Source organism: Sminthopsis crassicaudata, chromosome 6 (genome assembly GCF_048593235.1).
Source record: "Sminthopsis crassicaudata isolate SCR6 chromosome 6, ASM4859323v1, whole genome shotgun sequence".
Lineage (NCBI taxonomy): Eukaryota > Metazoa > Chordata > Mammalia > Dasyuromorphia > Dasyuridae > Sminthopsis > Sminthopsis crassicaudata.
Window position 1 is genome coordinate 176,975,375 of NC_133622.1, and position 22,388 is coordinate 176,997,762.

The following is a 22,388-nucleotide window of genomic DNA, read 5'->3' on the forward strand; positions in this document are numbered from 1 at the left end:
CTGAATTTGCTGGGGTGGGAGATACCAACAGAGTTTGTTGTATCATCCTAAAGCAGTAATTCTTACAATGATGAGCCACATGTGTCCCCAGTAGCTTTCAGAGGAGCTCAATGCTTCACGAGATATACTCCAATGTAACTCTGACCAAAAGTAATTGATTGAAAGGTAGGTTGGAACCAGATTATGGAGGAGCCTAAAGATTAGTGGGGGGGGATTTCTATTTTGTTCTAAAGGTAACAAAGGAACAGTAAAAGTTTTTGAGTAAGAGAATGGCATAATGAGAGCTGTGCCTCGGGAAGGTTACTTTGGTGTCTGGAAGATAAAGGGAAGGCATAAAGCAGAGAGACCCACAAAAAATGGCATTTCAGGTGAGAAGCAATGAGGGCCTAAAGTTACATGTACCATATTTTCAAATAATGAAAACTAAAATTTCTTTATTTTGTCTTCCATAATGTAAGGTCCTCATATATTAATGCTGAAAGGTATGAAAGATCCTTAGACACACATTTCAGCCTTTCAGATTCACCAGAGTATAGTTTTTTGTGGACGAGGGACAGCTGCATGGTGCAGTAAATAGAGCACTGAACTTGGAATCAGGAAGACCTGAGTTCAAATCCAGTCAAACACATACTAACTATGTGATCCTGGACAAGTCACTTAATTTTTTTTGCTTCAGTTTCCTCATCTGTAAAATGAGCTGGAAAAGGAAATTCTGGTGTCTTTGCAAAAACAAAACAAAACAAAATCAAACCAAGGGGCTATGAAAAGTCAGTCATGACTTTAAAAAATGACTAAACAGTTTTTCATACTCTAAGTAATAAAACTCTAATAAGTCATAAAATGTGAACATAGGAAGGGATCTTAGTGGGCACCTAGTTCCATTAGAATCTGAACAGAAGTTCCCTTTATGACTGCTTGGATTAATGGTCATATAGGCTTTGCTTTAAGATTTCTAGTAAGGAGTGTTTTCTGAAGTAACTATTCCACTTTTGTATGCCTCCAATTTTGAGCTATTCTACTCATATCACACTCAAGTATGCCTCTTTGCCAGCATCTCCATAGTTTCCACTTCTTGCCTTTAAGCCAAGCAAAACAAGATGAATTCTTCTTCCACATGACAGCCCTTCACACCTTGAGCACAGTTCTTATGTCCTCCCTTCCCATTCCCTATTCCAAATCTATCTTCCAGACTCAACATCCTGATTGCTTCAGATGATTCTCATATGGAATATGTTTCAGACCTTTCACCTACCAGGCATTTTCTTACAAATACTCTCCATATTGTTTTTGCTCTGCTCAAAATATGGCCTCCAGAACAGAAGGCATGTGTCCAATGTCATCTTAGCCAGGCCAGAATATAATTAAATTCATATTTTCCTCATCCAATTGGGCTTCCTAACTTTTATTTTTGTGTCATGGATATTTTTAAATGCATAAAATAAAGCACTTGGGATTACAAAGGAAAAGGATTACACTGAAATGTAGTTCCCAAATATTTAAAAAACAAAGTCATGGACCGGGGCCCCCAGGTTAAGGACCCCTGTCTAGACACTAAACTATTCTACATAATTGAGGACAGTTAAATTCCAGTCATAAATTCTATACCACTCAGCTTTCGTAATAGTTATTAGTACAAATTAGCTCCTTAAATTAGGATATAACAGAGTGTAAGACTCTTGAGTGGATTCTTGTTCAGGCTGAGATTGAACTGGATGGCCACTGGAGTCTTGGCCAGTTCTGAGATCTGAGCTCTCTAAGACAAACCAAAGCTGATAGGGTGGAGTCAGAATGTGGATATTTGTCTAGAAATAATGCCAAATGGATGCATCAATAGGCACCTGTCTTACAAAGAATTATATAAGGAAAATGTTATGAGTTATTGTGCATATGTCTTCCTAATTAAGGAGAAAGCAGTACCAAATAAAAACCCTAAACTGTAAAATATGATGCTCTAAGAATGAATTCAGCTATAATTATTTTGTCTGTGAGGACAAATTTTTCTTGTCTTATCTTCTGCAAATAGTTACAAAATTTCAGAAAGTGTTAGTTTGAAATATTTATTTTCCCATTATATTTGTGGCAGTGTTTATGTATATGAGGAAATAGAATCAAAAAGGTTAGAGGATTTTCCCAGAGAGGATGGTAATGGGAATAATATTTATACTCTCTACCTAAATTCAATTAGCAAGCACTTACCTCCTTTGTATAAAACCCTGTGCAAGATGCTGGGTATACAGAGACAACAAAAAAAATTATCCTACATACAACGAACTTGCCATTCCACTGTTGGAGATGTCACATGCACAGATTACAGAATGCAAGGACAACTGAGGAGAGAATCAACTTTATTGATAGAGGTTCAGGGGGAAGCTTCAGGGAAAAGCTGAACCTTGGATAAAGAGAATGTCTCTGAACTATGGGAAAAAAGAGCATGCCATCCATGAGAAATACAAAGAGCCAGAAAGGAGAGAGGATGTTTCAAGTTTGGGGAGTAGCTAATATACTCACGCACATAATGTTCTACATACAGTAGGGGGTTAGTAGAATTTATTGACTTGAATGTGTAATCTGATTACAAAACAGAAAAAAATAAAGTAATTTAGTTCTTGACTGTTATATTAGTTCTCTTATATTTTGACTTCAATTTTGACCTTCATACTTCTGGGGCTTATTTCAGGTCTCCCCATCAGGCTGATGGATGGAGAGAACAAGAAAGAAGGACGAGTGGAGATCTTTGTCAGTGGGCAATGGGGAACGATCTGTGATGATGGATGGACTGATAAAGATGCTACTGTGGTTTGTCGGCAGCTTGGCTACAAGTAAGAGATTCTTTTGTTAATATTCAGATGTTCTCACTTTTCTTTTGACAACTACGGTTCACTTTCTCACTTCAAATTCTACTACCTCATCCAGGTGAAAAATACAAGTTGCCTAAAAAGTAGCCAAGTGTTTTTGATATTTTTTCCACTGAATTAAATCCAGTTAATGCCTAATATGTTAAGAATCCTGTGTTAAATGAGCAAGACACAGTTCACAGAATCCAGAGTAGAAAGAGATCTCAATAGGCAATTAGTTCATCCAGTTCCTGAACAAAAATCCTCTCTATAACAAATCTAATGATGGCTCTTCCAGTTTTCACCTGCTTTAATCTCTCACTTTAGCTTGTCTATATGCTTCCTACAATATAATGCCCACTTCCTACTTGGGCAAAACAAAAAGTAACTACCCAGAACCAAATAGATTTATAATCAAATATTTAATGAATGACTAATTCCAATAGCATATAAACTGGAAAAAATAGGAAAAGATGAGATCCTACCTAAAATTGGGAAGACAGCATCAAAAGATCCAAGAAGTAATGCTCACCTAATCTTCTTGTCACTCACTGTGTATAATGTTCTCTTGCTTCTGCTCAATTCACTTGGCATCAGTTTATGTAAGTTTTCCAGGCTTTTCTGAAATCAACCTGCTCATAATTTCTTATGGAACAATAATATTCCATTACCTTCATACCATAACTTATTCAACCATTCCTTATCTCATGGGCATCCATTCAATTTCTAGTTCCTTGCTACTACAAAAACATTTGCTATAAACATTTCTGCACATGTGGGTTCTTTTCTCTTTTTATGATCTCTTTGTAATACAGACTCAGTAGAAACAGTGCTGGAGCAAAGGGTAGCCCTTTGGGTATAGTTCCAAATTATTCTCCAGAATAGTTGGATCAATTCACAATTCTAATATCAATAATGATTCAGAACATTTTTTCATATTACTAGAAATGGCTTTAATTTCTTCATTAGAAAAGTGTTTATAGCCTTTGACTATTTAATAATTGGAGAATGGCTTTATACAAATATAGTCTTGATACCTAACCTCCACAAACAAAAGGCTTTTATCTGTAGCTTTATCTTCTGATTTTTTCTTTCAGATATGTCACTTAGAATATTCTTTATTTCATGACCTGACCTGCCTAATGTTATCCCCATGGGCAAAAGTCAAATTGTATCTCTTAGAAATATATTGTTTTCCTTAGGCTACTTAAATGGAAAATGATGGATAGATCACTGAGAAAAAACTGTATTAGGAGTGGGGAGAGATAGGAAGTCTGAAGAGGTTTATCTTAGACATTTTATCCTTTAAAAACTATTTTTTTCTTTTCAAAAAAAATTTTTGTATGTTTACCTACTGAATTTTGATTTCTTTATATAGCCTCAAATTCAAGGAAAAGAGGTATTGTCAAGTTTGTATTATTTTCTAAACAGTTATAATGAATATTTCAGTTCTTAAGGATTTGTAATTTCATTGCATGGATAGTGGCTCAGAATATAGTTTTTTCTTTCTCTGCTTTTGTACAGAATCTTTAAGAGCTGAAGTGTCAAAAAAATCATGACTTCTTGACCCTTCTGATGATGTCTTCTCATTTTTAGGTAGGCTTCTCCTGGGACAAGAGACATACAGTTTAATAGCAAGGCCATATTTTAATTTTTTGAGGGGGGGGCTACTAATTTATTTTATGAGCATGGGAAGAACTAATAAAGTAATAAAGTAATAGGGCAGACAAAAGGACAGAAACTTATGAATCTAGAGGATGGGAGCCCTGGGTTGGGTCCCAATTGTGATATACTTTCACACATTAAAAAGGATACTTTATATATATATATATATTTATATATTTATATATATAATAGGTATCAAGGTGGTACAGTGACTAAAGTGCTGGGTCTAGAATCAGGAAGACCTGACTGGCTGTATGATCCTGAATAAATTATCTAACTTGCTTCAGTTTTCCCATTCATAAAACAGGATCATGATAGCATCTACTTCCCAGGGTTGCAAAATTAATAAGTGCTTATAATGCTTACTAGGTGCCAGGCATTGTTCTAAGAACTCTACAAATATCTGACATCATCATTGCAACAATTCTGAGAAGTGGGTATTATTATTATCCCCACTTTAACAGATGAGGAAATTAATCTTTTAGATTTCTTGGAACTTTTTCATTATGTCTCTGCTCTAGGAATCTCCTACTTCTTTTCTACTTCCTTTTTTTTTTGTTTTATTCCATTAAATTAAAATTTTATTGAGGAAAAATACTTCCTTTTTCATATTTGTATCTCCAATCCTTAGTGCAGTGACTGACAAATAATAGGTGATCAATAAATGTTCATTAACTAATTCTGAAAACTAAACAAAAGTTTAGAGGGCATCATTTTACAGGTCGCCAATGGACCTTTCTCTGCTTTCCTTTCACTAAATATTTTGAAATTTAACAGATATTCATATCTATTTAAGTTCTGACTTCTTTGGCAAAAAAAAATGTCGATGAAAAAAGAAAAGAGGTTTTCAGGATTGTACTACTCTGGCTTTGAACAAAAATGATCATCACAGCTTTCTCTGTTCAAGTGAATTGGATAACTAAATTATTATCGTTCCCTCTCTTATCTAATGACAAGTTTTTTAGTAGAATTTTGTTTGAATTTAATCTGGACTTGTGATCTCATCTTTGTAAGGAATTCCTTGGGTGGAAAGCTTCTACCTGAATTTAGATCAGTGATTCATTCATATCTCATAGACCAAAACAGTTAAGTGATTTGTCCAGAGCTCCATAGACATTATACATGAGAGGCAGGGCTTGAACCTGGAATCGGGAATCTTCTGGAAAATTAAATAATTTTAACAAACAACTGTGCTGACTGAAATCATGAAGGTTAATTCAGAAGATGGTAGATTAGTAATGAATTATGAAATGAAAATAACTCACAATGATTGATTTATTAGGTAAGGTTGCATGTCATTTAGAAAGTCAAGAAAAGCCCAATGTGGTGATGTTGCTATATTTCCAGGGGTCCTGCCAGAGCAAGAACCATGGCCTATTTTGGGGAAGGAAAAGGGCCAATCCATGCAGACAACGTGAAGTGCACTGGGAGTGAGAGGAACCTCGCAGATTGCATCAAACAAGACATCGGAAAGCATAATTGTCGTCACAGTGAGGATGCTGGAGTGATCTGTGATTACTTTGGCAAAAAAGCTTCAGGAAACAGGAATAAAGGTAAGTGACCTGAAGTCATGTAAGGGCCTGGACTGGTGATTTCATGACTACAGAGACTCCCTGAATGGGAAAATTCCCTCCACCAATTCAGAGCAGCACTCATGCAGCTAACACCCATCAAAGGCAGGTGTGCTGATCATACAAGTGCATAAGTAAAAGGGAGAAGAAATGGTGGTTTTTTGTAGCAAAAAATCTCCTCACTAGTGTAAAGTAGAAGCAAGTGGAGCCAGATTAAAATGTCATCAGGAACGTCTAACAAAATAAAGAAGATTACAGTATAACATAAATAATGTCAATTTGTGGTTCTCTAAGCCAACTATGTGACTCACAGGGATCTATTTATGTTTGACATCTTTGACAGCAATCTCAGTATTACAGAGTTGCAGTAGAGTTAGGAAGACCCAAGTTCAAATCTTGCCTCAGATACATACTAGCTATGGGACTCTGAAAAGTCACTTAACTTCTCACTGCCTCAGTTTCTTCATCTGTGAAAATGGGGATTAAGAATAACAATCACTTCCCAGAGTTGTTGTGATGGTCAGCTTAGATTATCTGTGAAGCACTTTGCAAATCTTAAGTGCTACATAAATGCCAATTATTATTATTATTGGAAAAAAGAGGTTACTAGTCATGTAAGTTTGATTTTCTAGTTGTTGTTGGTGTTTCCATTTATATTATTGTAGACATTATGAACATGGCATTCCTGATTCTGCTTTCATTGTTCTTGTTCAGTCATTTTAGTTGTGTCCAACTCTTTGCAACCCCATTTGGAGTTTTCTTGGCACAGATACTGGAGTGGTTTGTTGTTTCCTTTTCCAGTTAATTTTGCAGATAAAGAAACTGAAGCACACAGAGTTAAGTGACTTGACCAGGGTCATATAGATCCTAAGTGTGTAAGATCATATTTGAACTCAGGTCATCTCCAGGCCTAGCACTCCATCCATTGCATCACTTAGCTGCCCTTTGTATCAGTTCATATGAATTTTTCTCATGTTTTTTTGTCTTCATTCTCTTCACCATTTCTTGGAACACGGTAATAATCAGTGACATTGGACCACATTTTGTTTGTCATTCCTCTATTGATGGGCATCTACTTTGTTTTCAATTCTATGCTGTCACAAAAAGGGCAGCTCCAGTATTTTAGTGCATTTAGGACCTTTCTTTTTATCGTCTACTTTGGTTATATGTCCAGCAATGAGATCTCTAGGTCAAAGGCTATGAACATTTTGGTCACTCTCTTAGTCTCTAGTTCTGTTTATTTGTATGCTACTCTTATTCTGCTAACCTCATTTTGCATTACTTCATGCAAGCCTTTCTAAATTTCTTGGCATCCTTCATGTTTTTCATTTTAATGGCACAAACTTTTTTTCCCACAAAGTGAAGAATGACTTCTAAGAATAATTTATTTTTGACTTGACTCTTGACATATCCTTTAATGGCTCTTCATTACCCCTACGATAAAATAAACTTCTCAGTCCATTAAGAACCAGAGTCCTCCAAAGTCTGGCTCCAACTTACCCCTTTCCTGGCTCAGTTCACATGACTTTCTTTCATGGAATCTCTTTCAACCAAATTGCATTGTAAATTGTTCTTTGACCTTGGTATACCATCTGTTAATTCTGTATGTTCCCAAAGGCTGTGCCCCGTGTATGGCATGCCTACGCTCCTCATTTTTACCTTCCAGAAATTTTTTTCTTCCTTTAGAGCTGAACATGAATGCTCTTTCTTGTCTGAGACTGCTTTCTGTTAACTTATCTGTGGTCATGACATATCCCACAGACTGTCCTTGGTATCGGTATGGGAGCAGTTTGCAGAGAGCTGATGATGTAGGGAGAAGACTATGTGCTGAGAATCTTCTATTAATTCTGTTTTTTCATTGCCCTTGAAGAGATAAAACCAAGTTCTACTCAGATCCCTAGATGCATTTGGATTTAACTATTCTGCATAACTTTCTTCATTTGGAAAAACAGATTTGCATTTTGATCCTTTTAAGCAGTGTGACATTTAAAAAATTCAAGAGACATGGCTTGTGGGTAATTAATCATTTTATTGATTATTCTAGCATATAATTAATAAAAGGAGTCAGTGACATTCAAATGCCAAAGATCTTTCATGGAATCCACTCAATACTTATGTGCCTTTAGAAGACTGGGTATTCCTGAGACAGGCAATCATTTCTAATTGAATAGCAAGTAGTGAGAGAGAATGAATATCATAATGAGAGGTGAACCCATTCTAATGAGGAGACGGAAGATGTGACTTTGATCATGTCATTTACTTCCAAATCATCCCCAGCCTTGTGTGATCTAGATAAAGCATCTACTCTCTGCCCAAAGCTGCCCAAGTGGAACACAGTGGGCCAGAATTCACCTTAGATTCAATTCTTTATGTCAGATTTAAATAATTGGAAAGACATCCAGTGCTTGTGGATAGGCCAAGTGAATATAATAAAGATGACAATACTCCCCAAACTAATCTATTTATTTAATGCTATACCAATCAGACTCCCAAGAAACTATTTTAATGACCTAGAAAAAATAACAACAAAATTCATATGGAACAATAAAAGGTCGCGAATTTCAAGGGAATTAATGAAAAAAAAAGTCAGATGAAGGTGGTCTAGCTGTATCTGATCTAAAGCTATATTATATAGCAGCAGTCACCAAAACCATTTGGTATTGGCTAAGAAATAGACTAGTCGATCAGTAGAACAGATTAGGTACACAGGACAAAATAGAGTACAACTATAGCAATCTAGTGTTTGACAAACCCAAAGATACCAACATTTGGGATAAGAATTCATTATTTGAAAAAAAACTGTTAGGAAAACTGGAAATTAGTATGGCAGAAATTAGATATGGACCCACACTTAACACCATATACCAAGATAAGATCAAAATGGGTCCATGATTTAGGCATAAAGAATGAGATCATAAATAGATTAGAGGAACAGAAGATAGTCTACCTCTGAGACTTGTGGAGGAGGAAGGAATTTATGACCAAAGGAGAACTAGAGATCATTATGGATCACAAAATAGAAGATTTTAATTACATCAAATTAAAAAGCTTTTATACTAACAAAACTAATGCAAACAAGATTAGAAGGGAAGTAACAAATTGGGAAAATATTTTTGCAGTTAAAGTTCTGATAAAGGCCTCATTTCCAAAATCTATGGAGAACTGACCTAATTTATAAAAAATCAAACCATTCTCCAAATGATAAATGGTCAAAGGATATGAACGTACAATTTTCAGATGATGAAATTGAAACTATATCCACTCATATGAAAGAGTGTTCCAAATCTCTACTTATCAGAGAAATGCAAATTAAGACAACTCTGAGATCTCACTACATACCTGTCAGATTGGCTAAAATGACAGGAACAAATAATGATGAATGTTGGAGGGGATGTGGGAAAACTGGGACACTAATGTATTGTTGGTGGAGTTGTGTAAGAATCCAGCCATTCTGGAGAGCAATTTGGAACTATGCCTAAAAAGTTATCAAACTGTGCATACCCTTTGATCCAGCAGTGCTACTACTGAGCTTATATCCCAAAGAAATAATAAAGAAGGGAAAGGGACCTGTATGTGCCAAAATGTTTGTGGCAGCTCTTTTTTAGTAGCTAGAAACTGGAAAATAAATGGATGTCCATCAATTGGAAAATGGTGGGGTAAATTATGGTATATGAATGTTATGGAATATTATTGCTCTGTAAGAAATGACCAGCAGGATAAATACAGAGAGGCTTGGAGAGACTTACATCAACTGATGCTGAGTGAAATGAGCAGAACCAGAAGATCTCTATACACTTCAGCAACAATACTGTATGAAGAGGTATTCTGATGGAAGTGGATATCTTCAACATAAAGAACATCCAACTCACTTCCAGTTGATCAATGAGGGACAGAAACAATTACACCCAGAGAAGGAACACTGGGAATTGAGTGTAAACTGTTAGCACTACTGTCTTTCTACCCAAGTTACTTATGCCTTCGGAATCTAATTCTTACCGTGCAACAAGAAAATTGGATTTACACACATATATTGTATCTAGGTTATACTGTAACACATTTAAAATGTATAGGAATGCCTGTCATCTAGGGGAGGGAGTAGAAGGAGGGAGGGGAAAATTTGGAAAAATGAATACAAGGGATAATGTTATAAAAAAAATTTTATTCATGCATATGTACTGTCAAAAAATTTTTATAATTATAAAATTAATCAAAAAAATAAGAACACACTTCCAATAAAACATCAGCATAAAAAGGAAAAAAAAAAGATTCAATTCTTTATGAGGTTTTCTAGTTGGATGAGACAACTCATCTAAATAAGATAGTCTAGGTGGGATAAATTTTTGAAAAAGGTCAGAGATCTCCCCAATAATTTGTTATTTAATCATACTTTTAACTATTAATGATGATGATGATGTTGTCATCCTTCTGATAAAAATTATCACTAGCATTCTCTTTTTTGTGTTTTGCAATCACAGTTGAAAACTTGGAAGTAAATACCATGAAAATTTCCCTTGTATTTTCATAGCTCTGTATTCAGAAGACCAGATTCAAATCCCACTTCTAATGCTTCCTACCTATGTGACTTTGAATAAGTAACTTAGCCACCACAAGCTTCACTTTTTTCATCTATAATATGGCTAACTCTAGATCTCGAATCCTATGATTGAGTGCTCCCTGCTCTAGATTACCATTCGTCCTTTTACACTTTCTCATCCTGTGTGATCCTTGTCCTTCTCTTCCTTTCCTTTGCTCTATCTCCACATCTCTCTCAGTAATAACCTCTTATTTGACTAAAACATTTGAGTTTCTCCCAGGGTATCCATTTTGGGGGGCTGAGGGCTAGCTGACCATCCTTCATTCCTTTTCTACTTCTGTTTCTGAATCCAAATTGGTGGGCATTTCTCCCAATCCTTCTCTTTTTAGCTCCATCTTATAAGTTCCCTCATATAATACCTCTCTTATAATCTCCTTGAGGGCAAGAACTGTCTTTTTTTTTTAAATTTGTATATTTTATTTCTCCCAATTATATATAACAATTTTCACATTTAATATTTGTTTTTTGGTTTTTTTTTTTTAATTTTGAGTTCTAAATTCTTTCTGTCTTCTCCCTTCCCCTCCCCCTTCCTTGAGTAGGAAAGCAATTAGATATAGGTTATATATGTGCAGTCAGGAAAAACATATTTCCATATTAGACATGTTGTGAAAGAAAATAACAACAAAAAAAGAAACAGTTAAAAGTATGCTTCCGGGCAGCTAGGTGGCGCAGTGAATAGAGCACCAGCCCTGAATTCAGGAGGACCCAAGTTCAAATCTGGTCTCATATACTTAACACTTCCTAGCTGTGTGACCCTGGGCAAGTTACTTAACCCCAGCCTCAGGGAAAATAAATAAATGAATAAATAAACAAATAAATTTAAAGTATGCTTCAATTTGATTTAGATTCTACCAGTTCTGTCTCTGGAGATGGATAGTATTTTTCATCACAAGCCTTAAGGAATGATCTTGGATCATTGTATTGCTGAAAATAGCTTAGTAATTACTTAGTTGAAGAAGAACACAGTTAATCATTGCTATAATCATGTACAATGTTTTCCTCGTTCTGCTCACTTCACTTTGCTTTCCAATAAAATCAACTCAGCAGATGAACTTTACAAGGCTGAGGGCATCCAACAGGCCTCAAGTCCATCAATGAGTCATGAAGGCATAGCATAGATTTAGAACCAGATGGCCCTTTAGGGGACATATAAATCTTTCATTTTGGTTTAGAGAAATTATACAGGTAGAAAATGAATTTATATAGGCAGAAAAGAGCAAAGTAAAGTGTGAAACCAACGTTCAAGATCACAGAATTATGGATTAGAGATTACAAAAGTTGTTGGATATAATTTTACAATTTTACTCCCTCATTTTACAAATGCAGAAACTAAGGCCCACGGAGGCATTGAAACTAGCCCAGAGTTTCATGGGTAGGTAATAGCTATCATTTCTAGGGTGCTTTCTATAGAAAGGGTTCAAACCTGACTTTTCTGACTCCAAATCCAGGGCTATTTCTCTTCCCAAAATTCCTCTCCCTCCGAAGCAGATAGCTGCCAGATCTATCTATCTAGTCCTAGTTTCTCTCAGGAACTCAAATCCTACACCCCTTGTGCTTGCTAGAGATTTGCAGCTGTGCCTGGACCTTCGAGTCCAATACTGAACTCATCATCTGGCCTGACTTAAACTGCCCTCCCCCAAACCTCCTTCCTTCTCTTAAAGGCCACCCAGTCATCAGTGACTCCCACCTGTCCTTTTCCATCCAGTCACCAAATCTAGTTGATCCTTCCAGAGATAGGTATTGGTTCTTTTCTTGATATTTTTGCAGTTAGTTTTGCTGCTTCCATTTTGTTTCCTTAATCCATCTCCCCTAGCAGCTGACAGATCATTTCCCTAAAGTCTCGCCTTGTACCAACATCTCACCTTGCCAAACCCCTGCTTTCAAATCTGTGGTCCCCTATCAACTTAAGAATAAAATACAAACTTCTCAGATCTCCTTCATTTTGACTCTATCTTACCTTTCTAGACTTATTCCAAGTTATTTCCCTAAATAAATTGTAACTGTTAATCAAACTGGATAATTTCATTACTTCCCAAAGTCATATTCCATCTACCTCTAGGATCTGTGAGATAAGAGGAAAGTACATAGGGTCTAGAAGACCAAAATGAAAGATTTGTATCCCATCTTAGGCATTTACTATCTTTGTGATTTTGGGGGAGGAGGAGAAGGAGAAAGAGGAAGTGAACGAGAAAGTGAAAGAAGAGGAGAAGAAGAAGAAGGACTATGACAAGGAGGAAGAAGGGATTAGGAGACACACAAAGTGTCTTGGCTGACTTAGAAAAATGTAGACATTTTAGATTAGTAAAGGATGGGGCAGCTAGGTGGCATAGTGGATAGAGCACCAGCCTTGAATTCAGGAGGACCCGAATTCAAATCTGGTCTCAGACACTTAACACTTCCTAGCTGTGTGAACCTGGGCAAGTCACTTAACCCCAGCCTCAGGGAAAAAAAAAAAATTAAATTAAAAAAAAAAAAAAAGATTAGTAAATGAATCATTTTCTCCAGGAAAGACAGTCCAGTTTGTAGTTTTAAATGGGTGGGAATGCCTTTTGGGCCCTCCAACAGTAATATAAGAGTTTAATGAATGGCCTGTTTCTACTCTAGATTCCCTTTCATCTGTTTGTGGTTTGAGGTTACTCCATCGAAGGCAGAAGAGGATCATTGGTGGGAAAAACTCTTTACGGTAAAATGATACTCAACCAAGGAATTGTCTCTAGGTGCCAATTTAAAAAAAAATAATGTTCTCATAGAAATTACACATGGCCCTTATCTCCCCAGTTAAATTCTAGTAGTACCTTTGTCATTGTGTTTCCTATGGTAAACATAAAGAAAGGAACGATGGCAGCTGATGGTTAATGAACTATAAGGATCTGGGCTTCCTGTCATCAGGAAGTGCTAGGATCCTGAATTCTCCAGAACTGGCCCCTGTCATTACTAGTTTCTTTCCTTAATGAAAAAGTTTTAGGTTACAGATTTTATCTGTCATCCCAGGATCTACCCTACTTAATTGGACACTCTACCCTACTTAATTGGACACAACAAGTATCTACACTGGTCTCAGGGTGATAAACTGTGTTTGACCACAAATATTCTTAACAACTACTGTAGAGTCACAAAAAGACAGATCAAGGGCTAGAAGGGACCTCAAAGATCATCTGGTGAATTCCTCCTTTTGCAGATGTGGAAACTAAGACTCAGGGAGGTGACCAATGACTTTGCCCAGAGTCATTCAGGGAACAAGCATCAGAGACAAGATTTGAACCCAGGTCCTCTGGCAAGCAGAATCAATGTTCTTTTTCCTGTACTATCCTTTCGGCCTAGGATAGAGAAAGAAGTTGTGATCTGAGTCAGCAAAGGGAATTTCCATTCCAAATAAATCATGGATTTCATATTTAAGTATTGTGGTATATAGACTTAACAAGTGAAGTCTCTACAATCCTAAAAGTTCACAGTGCGTTTTTCTCACAATAGTGATTGTGAGTAAATATTTATCCCTATCCCTAGTGAGAGTATTTATCCCTCATTTCCATCCCCCTGGCAGCTGACAGATAATTTCCCTAAGGTCTTACCTTATCATTATCCCTCCTGTAGGGATAAGAAAACTGAGCCCCCAGTGCTTTGTCAAAGATCAAGTTGTAGTGAGTGGCCAGGCTTTGTACCCAGGTCTTCTGACAACAGATTTGGGGATTATTGCATCTTTGTCCTACTCTATGCAGGCATACTTTGATTTATGAAATTCAAGTTTCCCAAAATTTATATAATAGGACTAATGTGACATAGCAGAGGATGTTCAAGATTTGTCACTATGGGCTCAAATAATGAATAACACAGTGGTTCTGGCACCACATTGTTCCTTTGTGGAATCCTCAATCCACTCCCTGTGAAATGAGAATGATAGTCCTTTTACTCCAGATCTCATAGATTTGCTATGAGGAAAACACTTTGTAAAGTGAAAACCCCTACAGAAATAGAAGCCCTAATAGGGTGATTTGGAAGGGTTCAGCTTCCTTGCAATGATAGGAGCCTGTCTTCTGTCAGATTGCTTATTCAGGCTTAGGCAAGGGGCACAAAATAAAGAAAGAGCAACTTGAGAGAGGATTAAATGTGTTTTCAAGTAGGCTGCAGGAAGCGGGGAGGGCAAGAGCCTGTAAGCAGATCTCAGAGGTTACTGATGGGTGACATTCTCAGGTTGGCAGCGGCAAGGGGATTAAGTAATGTTCCAACCCCCTGTGCTCCAACCACAGGGCCAGACACCTCCAAGACATTCCAGTCACTTGACTCTTGGCTCTGGTCCTGAGAGAACTTTTCTCTCTACTCCTGCCCCCTCCCCTTTCTGAATTATTTGATAAAGGACACAAATACAGACACGTTTGGCATCTCTGGTCCTTAGGGGCGGCTGGCCCTGGCAGGTGGCCCTGAGGCTGAAGCTATCCCATGGAGACCGCAGACTTCTTTGTGGGGCCACACTTATTAGCAGCTGCTGGGTGCTTACTGCAGCTCACTGCTTCAAGAGGTAAGTATTCCCTGTTAGGTAACCAATAAAACAATAAAAAAATAAACCCCACTAATAATATAGAATGGAAGGAGCAGAACATTATATATAATAACTATAAAATTATATGTGGAAATAATACCCCAAAGAAGTCGGACTGAAAAATTGTACTAAGTAATTTTAAAATATGCCTTCCGCCTCTTGACATAGTATGGGGGCAAATTGTATATACATTGTCAAAAGTTGTTACTGGATTGTTTTTGCTTTCAGATAAGAGAGAATATAAGATTATTAACAAAGGCATCAATGAAACATTTAACATAGTAACATAGAATAATAATTTATTTTAATAATAACTTTTAAAATACATGCAAAGATAGGTTTTCAACATTCATCGTTGCAAAACCTTGTGTTCTTAGAATAGTAATTTATAGTGTTTTTCTGTTTACAAAATACTTTTCAAACATCTCACTTGAATTGCATAACAACCCTGGAGGCAAGTTTATTTTGCAGATGAGGAAACTGAAGTTCACTGAGTATCAGTGACTTTTCCTGGTCACACAATGACTAAGCACTGGAGGCAGGGTTTATATCTTTGCTTGCCTGCCTCCCGCTCCAACATTCTATCCCCCTTGCCAGGCTCCTTTTGGCTATGTTGACTTCCCTTGCACAGTCTAGACTCCTTGTTTCTCCAGTCATTTTCCACTCTCCACGTGCCAGATAGTGAATCAGGATCTAATGAGAGGTCTCTGGATCTGTTGTCATAGTGATGTAGTGATAGATAGAGGTCAGCCTCATGAGGAGGCAAGGTGAGACAAGAGGAGGCTACTGATGCTAATGATACACTTGGCTAGGGATAGGGTCTGCTGTGAAGTAAGAATGAATGAAGAATGGGTCACTGGCTGGTAGGGAATGAGCAAGAGGAAGCACTCAAGGGATGTCTCCTATTCAAATAGGGACAGAAGCACCTACAAAGCCAGCCTCGTTCTTGTAAATCTGATCAATTTAAACTGAGAGGGGAGAAGGGAAAAGGGAGAAAACTACCCACATCACTCTCAGATCTAGTGCCTTCCCTTTGAAATCACTTCCAATTCATCCTCTGTATCTCTAGCTTGAACACACATGTTGTCTTCTTCCATTAGATTGTGAACTCAGTGATAGCAGGGAGCCTTTGCTTTCTTTGTATTCTTAGCTCTCTGCAAAGAATGTAGCATACAGTAGGTACTTAATAAGTGCTTGTTTGTTTGATTTGAGGAGGGAAATAATTTTAATTTCATTAATTTAAAATTTAATCAATTTTAGATTGTTCTGTCATTGAGTCTCATGACTAGAATGTCTGTAGAAGATACATCATATTTAAAAGAAACAGGTTGATTTATAAGGGGGTAGGCAGAGAGAATAGAGCAGGAAAGGCAGAAGACAGACTCTTATGAGGAATTTTAGGAATCTGGGAGAGAAACATGATGGAATACATTTGGGTGAGGATCAGTGGAGGGAGACAGACATGATTCTGTTCTGGGAGTTTGCCGTAGACTTCTTGGATAGGATCAGCAAACAAACAACGGATTCTGGAGAGAGATCATAAACCTGGCACAGAGGGATGATGTCTGAGTTATGGAGGTCTCAGTTCTCTTGACAGCTGCAAGAGCTCTCTCTACCCAAAGCCAAATAACAAATCAACTTTTAATTTCCCTTAATAATTTAAGGGAAAACCAAGGGGAGCTTCTTGCTTGACGCTGATGATATAAAATGAACCAGGTGACTGAAGTAGAAAGAATGGGCACACTAAAAGAAATTGATTGCCAGCCTCACTCCATTTCCTTGGAACAGAAAAGGAGAGGAAAGCTAGTCAGAATCTGGAATATTCCCTAGGATTATGGAAAACAGATTTCAAAGGACTCAAGAGAAGAAGGGATTCCATGGCTAAAATTTTTACAGAATAATCCAGTTTGAGAGGGATGGGTAATGGTTAGGGTCAAAGGACAAAGGTCACATTCAGTGCAACCAGAAGGTAATATTATTCATGATTCGGTCTCTTCCATCACATAGAAGTTACTTCTGGGTTTCTCAAATATTACCTCCTGGTTGCATTGAATGTGACCTTTGTCTTTTGACCCTAACAGGTAATTCAAAAACAAAATGAGACATTTATAGACAATGAAACCAAGGAAGAAATTGAAGGTGAATGTACTATTCTTGAAAGAATAGTGTCAGAGATAGTGAAACTCAGGAAAGCTAGGTACAACAAAAACCTTTTTAAAATCTCTCCTGAGGAAGGATCTAAGATATTAGGGAAAAAAAAAGATATTAGGACCACAGCTTGGGGTGGATGACATAATAACAGATGGCCAAGAGTATGCAAAAGAATTTAACTTTTGCAAGAGTTTCTTCAGTTTCCTCTGCAATGAAAAAGACTTCTAGGTGGGAAAGATCAGGAAACAAGGTGTTTAATAAGGAATTGAAACCCAGTTGCCTTTAGTAAGCTTGTCTCAAAAGCCAGACAAAGGACATACCAAGTTACTTAAGTAACTGATGAAAGTGATTTCTGAACAATCACTATCAAAGATGTTGAGATTGTAGAGAGAACAAAGGAAATGCCATAGGATTTAGGAAGAAAAATTTCCCAATTTCTCAAAATTTATAGTTTGGAATTTATAAATTCAAGATCAGTGAATCTCATTTTTATTTCCAACAAAATGTTAGCTTATTAAATTATTAGTAACAAATATTAAAGTGTTAATTATTGTCAGATGTTAAATATATGTCAGATATTAAAGGGGATAATTTATGTGCATTTAGAAAAGGAAGCAGCACAAGAAGCAGCATTATAACTTCATGCAAACTAACTTCATTTTTGTTTTTGTGAGAGTTATTAGACTAGCAGGTTCAGAAGAATTCTGTGGTTACAGTTAATCTAGGTTTCAGCAAAGCATCTGGACAAATTTCTCCTGTTATGTTTGTGAAAGAGGATAAAGAGATGTCAGCACAGTTAAGAGGATTCAGAAAAAGTTGCATGGCCAGCTCCAGAAGCATCTAGTTTGATGTTATCCTGGTAGAAAGGTCTCTAGCAAAGTGCTTCGGGGAATCTTTCTTTGATGAAAGATTAGGTGTTTTGAATGTAGATATATATGGCATTTTTGTGAAATCTACAGGTTGCACAAGCCTAGTAGAGATTGCTGATACAGTGTATGAGAGTCAGGATTCAAATCATCTTGCTAGGTCAGAATAATATGTCAATTTTAAAATTATAAGCTTAACAATTGATTCATACTTGTTAATTAACCAATTGCTCATTGCTAATATACTCCTATTAACAACAGTAAAGCACTTGCAGTTTCTTTGAGATGGGTGGTCTTTCCACAAAAACAGATCATTGGGTTCTCATTCTACAAGGGAGGAAAAACTGAAGCCCCCAAAAGGGGATGTGACTCCAAATCTAACTCTCTTTGTCCTGCACTTGTAGCAAGACAGACACTTGTGTGTGCACATTCATTATGGTTTCGTGAATTTCTATGGCATATGTTCTCCTTGTCTCCAGAGGTAATGAGACTGAAAGCCATAGCTGGGTATGCACACATGGGTAGCCTTTCCATCTTGGGAGAGCTGGCCAAGCTTTGCTGGCAAGCTGGCCAAGCTTTTGGTAATTCAGTGTCACCTTCATGTCACCATTGGAGAATGACTCCATTGAAATGTCTGAAATACATTATTCATATCAATATACCAGATATGCACCTTCCTAATGTCAATCATGTGCAGCTCAGAATGTCTCTTTATAGTCTGCACAAGATGATTAAAATACCAACTGGGAACAAGACAAGCAGATAATAATATTCAATAAGATGTTAATGGGTCCTTAAATATGATACAGGACTCTTTTAATAAACTCCAAGGAGAGGAAGATTGTTCCTGAGATATATCCCACTGGGTTTGAAGCGTGTCTCAGGTTTCCTGTGACTTCCTGCTTTATAATTTCTAAGGAGGTAGGTCAACAAATATGATGAACAGGAAATTTGTAAATATAAGTTATGACTATAAGACAAGATTACCCATGAAAAGTGAACCTAGCGTGTTTTCTTGGTAATATAGGCGCTGGATTTACTCTCCCAGCTTTTGCTTCCATTGATGGATCTAAGGTCCTAGAACCTACTGACTGACTTCTTCACTCAAGGTTCTAGGGCAAACCTGGAGGAATGGAAGATGTTAGTACATAGTTCCTTTCCCTACTGGGATGCTCATCATTGATTATCAATTGGTATCAACTAACCAGCCAAATTTAATTATTTTTAGAAATAGATATTTACTAAGTGCTATAGTAAGAACAATTGGTGTAAAATCAATGGTTCATGACTCATGTGGGATTTCAGAAATGACTGTAGGAGTTATGAAATTATGATTTATTATTAATAAATGTTTGATTTTTATATCTATTTTAAATACCTATGTATTTGGAGTCATGCAAAATTTCTTGGACAAAAAGGGATCATGAGTGGAAAAAGTTTAAGAAGCCCTAACATAAAACATCCCCCCCACAAGGACATTTGGAGTCCAAAAGAAAGTGGGCTTGAGCTTAGAGAGAATATGTGACAAAAAGGTAAAGTAATTCATAGCTCTTAGTTGCTGGAAGACTACTACTCCCTTTGTGAAGGCTTCATAAAGTTCCCCTTAGGAACTTAGGTATCTAGTGTTGCTTGAAAAAAAAATAAAATTTAAGAGGGCTTTTTTTTTTTTTTAATTTTTGCCACTATGGCCAAAATTAGTATAATAAATTGCCTACCTAACTTCATCAAAATATTTAATTCAACAGATATTCATTTGTATGATTGATTGGTATTTGTTTAAAAGAATGTATATATGTTTGATTTTCTCAAACTCTTTATTTAATTGCGCTGAAGACATTCTACTTGAAAGAAAAAGGCAAGTTAATTATAAGACCATAGATTTAAAGATAGAAGATTCCCTAGAAGTAATGTAGTCCAACCCTTTATTTTATAGATGAGGAAACTGAGACCTAGAGATGAGTCATTTGCCCAAGGCCACATGGATAATGTCAGAGGTGAGATCTGAATCCAGGTCCTCCTGACTCTAAATAAACCCTTGCTCCTTTTACTATTCTATGAGAGTTCAATATACTTTTTTTTTAAAGTTTTTTTTTTTATTTTCAATGTTATTTTATTTTCCCAAATACATGTAAAGATAGTTTTCAACATCCGTTTTATAAGATTTGTGTTCCAAATTTTTCTCCCTCCCTCCCTTCTCTTCCCCATTCCCAACACAGCAAACAATCTGATATTGATTAAAATATGTGCAATCATATTTCCATATTTGACATATTGTGCAAGAAAAATCAGACCAAAAGGGAAAAAACCCCACAAAAATGCTCCAAGACACACAGCTACTAAGTGTCTGAGGTAGGATTTAAGTTAGGTCTGCCTGATTCTCAGACTTTGTGTTTGCAGCTGCCTCATAAGCATGTGATTTAAGCATAGGCATCAAGGACAGTCAGTACTGGGAGCTTGCCTTCATTTTATTGCTCGTAGAAGCCCTGCATTGAGGGTGGGATGATCTGGATTTGATTCCAGACTCAAACACCTCCTCACCATGTGGTCTCAAGCAAGTCATTTCTCCTCCTTGGGCCTCATCTCAGCTGTAAAATGATGAGTTCTTTTTAGCTCCAAATTCTCTGTTTCTAGATCCTCAGTCATTTGGGGCAGCCACCACATTTTATTGAGGAGAAAACAGATATCTTTTCTATTTTGATTTGCTTAACAATGCTGCCAACCAGGGTCAGTCTATAAATTAGGCGCAGCCAGCAGTGTCACTAACAGTGTTACAGGTCATTTGCTCTGGGACCTACAGCTGAAAAGGACCATAGGGTGAAAAAGTGAGGGCTAGAGAAGTCAGTAACTTGTCCAAAGCAACATTTGAATACAATTCTTTCTAACTTCAATACCCTAGGTTTGCATCCCAGTTTCCTGATGGCTTCTGTACCATTTGTGTCAGAGAAACTAGTGTCACTATGATTTAAATAGTGAGAACAAGGACTTTGATTTGCTTTATTCCTTCCAGATGATTCACTTATTCTTAGATCTAGAAAATGCCAGCAATGATGGCTGGGGATGCATACACTGCAGTCCTAAGACAACTTCACCAACCTGTCATGCTTATTATATGCAGAAGAGCTACCATGCATGACAAATGGGTTTTATTTAAATTTATTCTGTCTCTACTTCTCATATACACACATCCAGGCCAGTATTCCAATAAACTATATTTTTTTTCTTTTCTTGTTTGAAATAATAGCTTTTTATTTTTAAAACATATGCAAAGATAGTTTTTTAACATTCATCCTTGCAAAACCTTATGAAATTTTTCTCCTTCCCTTCTCCTTCCTCTAGATGACAAGTAAATTAAAGAAAATTGAAAAAAATTTCTCACTTAGAAAATCAACAACCTTGAAGAAGAAGTGGTGTTAGGAAGGGAAGATGTGTTGATTCATAAGACCATTGATCTAATGTTGGAAGAACCTTCAGAGGCTTAATATTATCCCTTGTTTTTAAAAGAGGAAACTGAGGCCTATAAAAGGATTCACAGACTTACATGAACTGATGCTAAGTGAAGTGAGCAGAACCAGGAGATCATTGTAGCCTGCAACAACAAGATCATATGATGGTCAATTCTGATGGACATGGCTCTCTTCAACAATGAGATGATTCAGGCCAGTTCCAATGATCTTGTGATGAAGAGAGCCATCTGCATCCAGAGGACTGTGGGAACTGAATGTGGATCACGACCATAGTATTTTCACCTTTTTTGTTGTTTGCAGCAGTATTTTGTTTTCTTTCTCATTTTTTTTCCTTTTTGATCTGATTTTTCTTTCATTTTTGTGGAAATGTGTATAGAAGTATTGCACATATTTAACATATATTGGATTACTTGCTGTCTAGAAGTGGGGATAGGAGAAGAGAAGGAAAAATTTGGAACACAAGGTTTTACAAGGGTAAATGTTGAAAATTATCCATACATATGTTTTGGAAGTAAAAAACTTTAATTAAAAAAAAAAAAGGACTCACAGATAAGCAGGAAGTAACCTATTGAATTGACTATGGAGGAAGTACTTAAAAAGAAAGGCATGTGCTACATAGAAGAGACTCACTATTTAATAGCAATGCCCTCCTATTCTGCTCACTTTTTTCTTTTTTTGGTTGTGGGGCATGGGGTGTTTCCTAAGTTCA

The 22,388-nt window shown here is 36.7% G+C and overlaps 1 protein-coding gene across 1 annotated transcript in view; it reads left to right on the plus strand.

Annotated features, from left to right (window-relative positions):
* Positions 1–22,388, plus strand: part of PRSS12 (serine protease 12) — a 95,560-nt gene that overhangs the window by 57,876 nt on the left and 15,296 nt on the right. The window contains exons 8-11 of the mRNA XM_074275240.1: positions 2,678–2,819; positions 5,847–6,052; positions 13,269–13,347; positions 15,055–15,177. Of these exons, the coding sequence (XP_074131341.1) occupies positions 2,678–2,819; positions 5,847–6,052; positions 13,269–13,347; positions 15,055–15,177 (550 nt within the window). The remainder of the gene's footprint in view (positions 1–2,677; positions 2,820–5,846; positions 6,053–13,268; positions 13,348–15,054; positions 15,178–22,388) is intronic.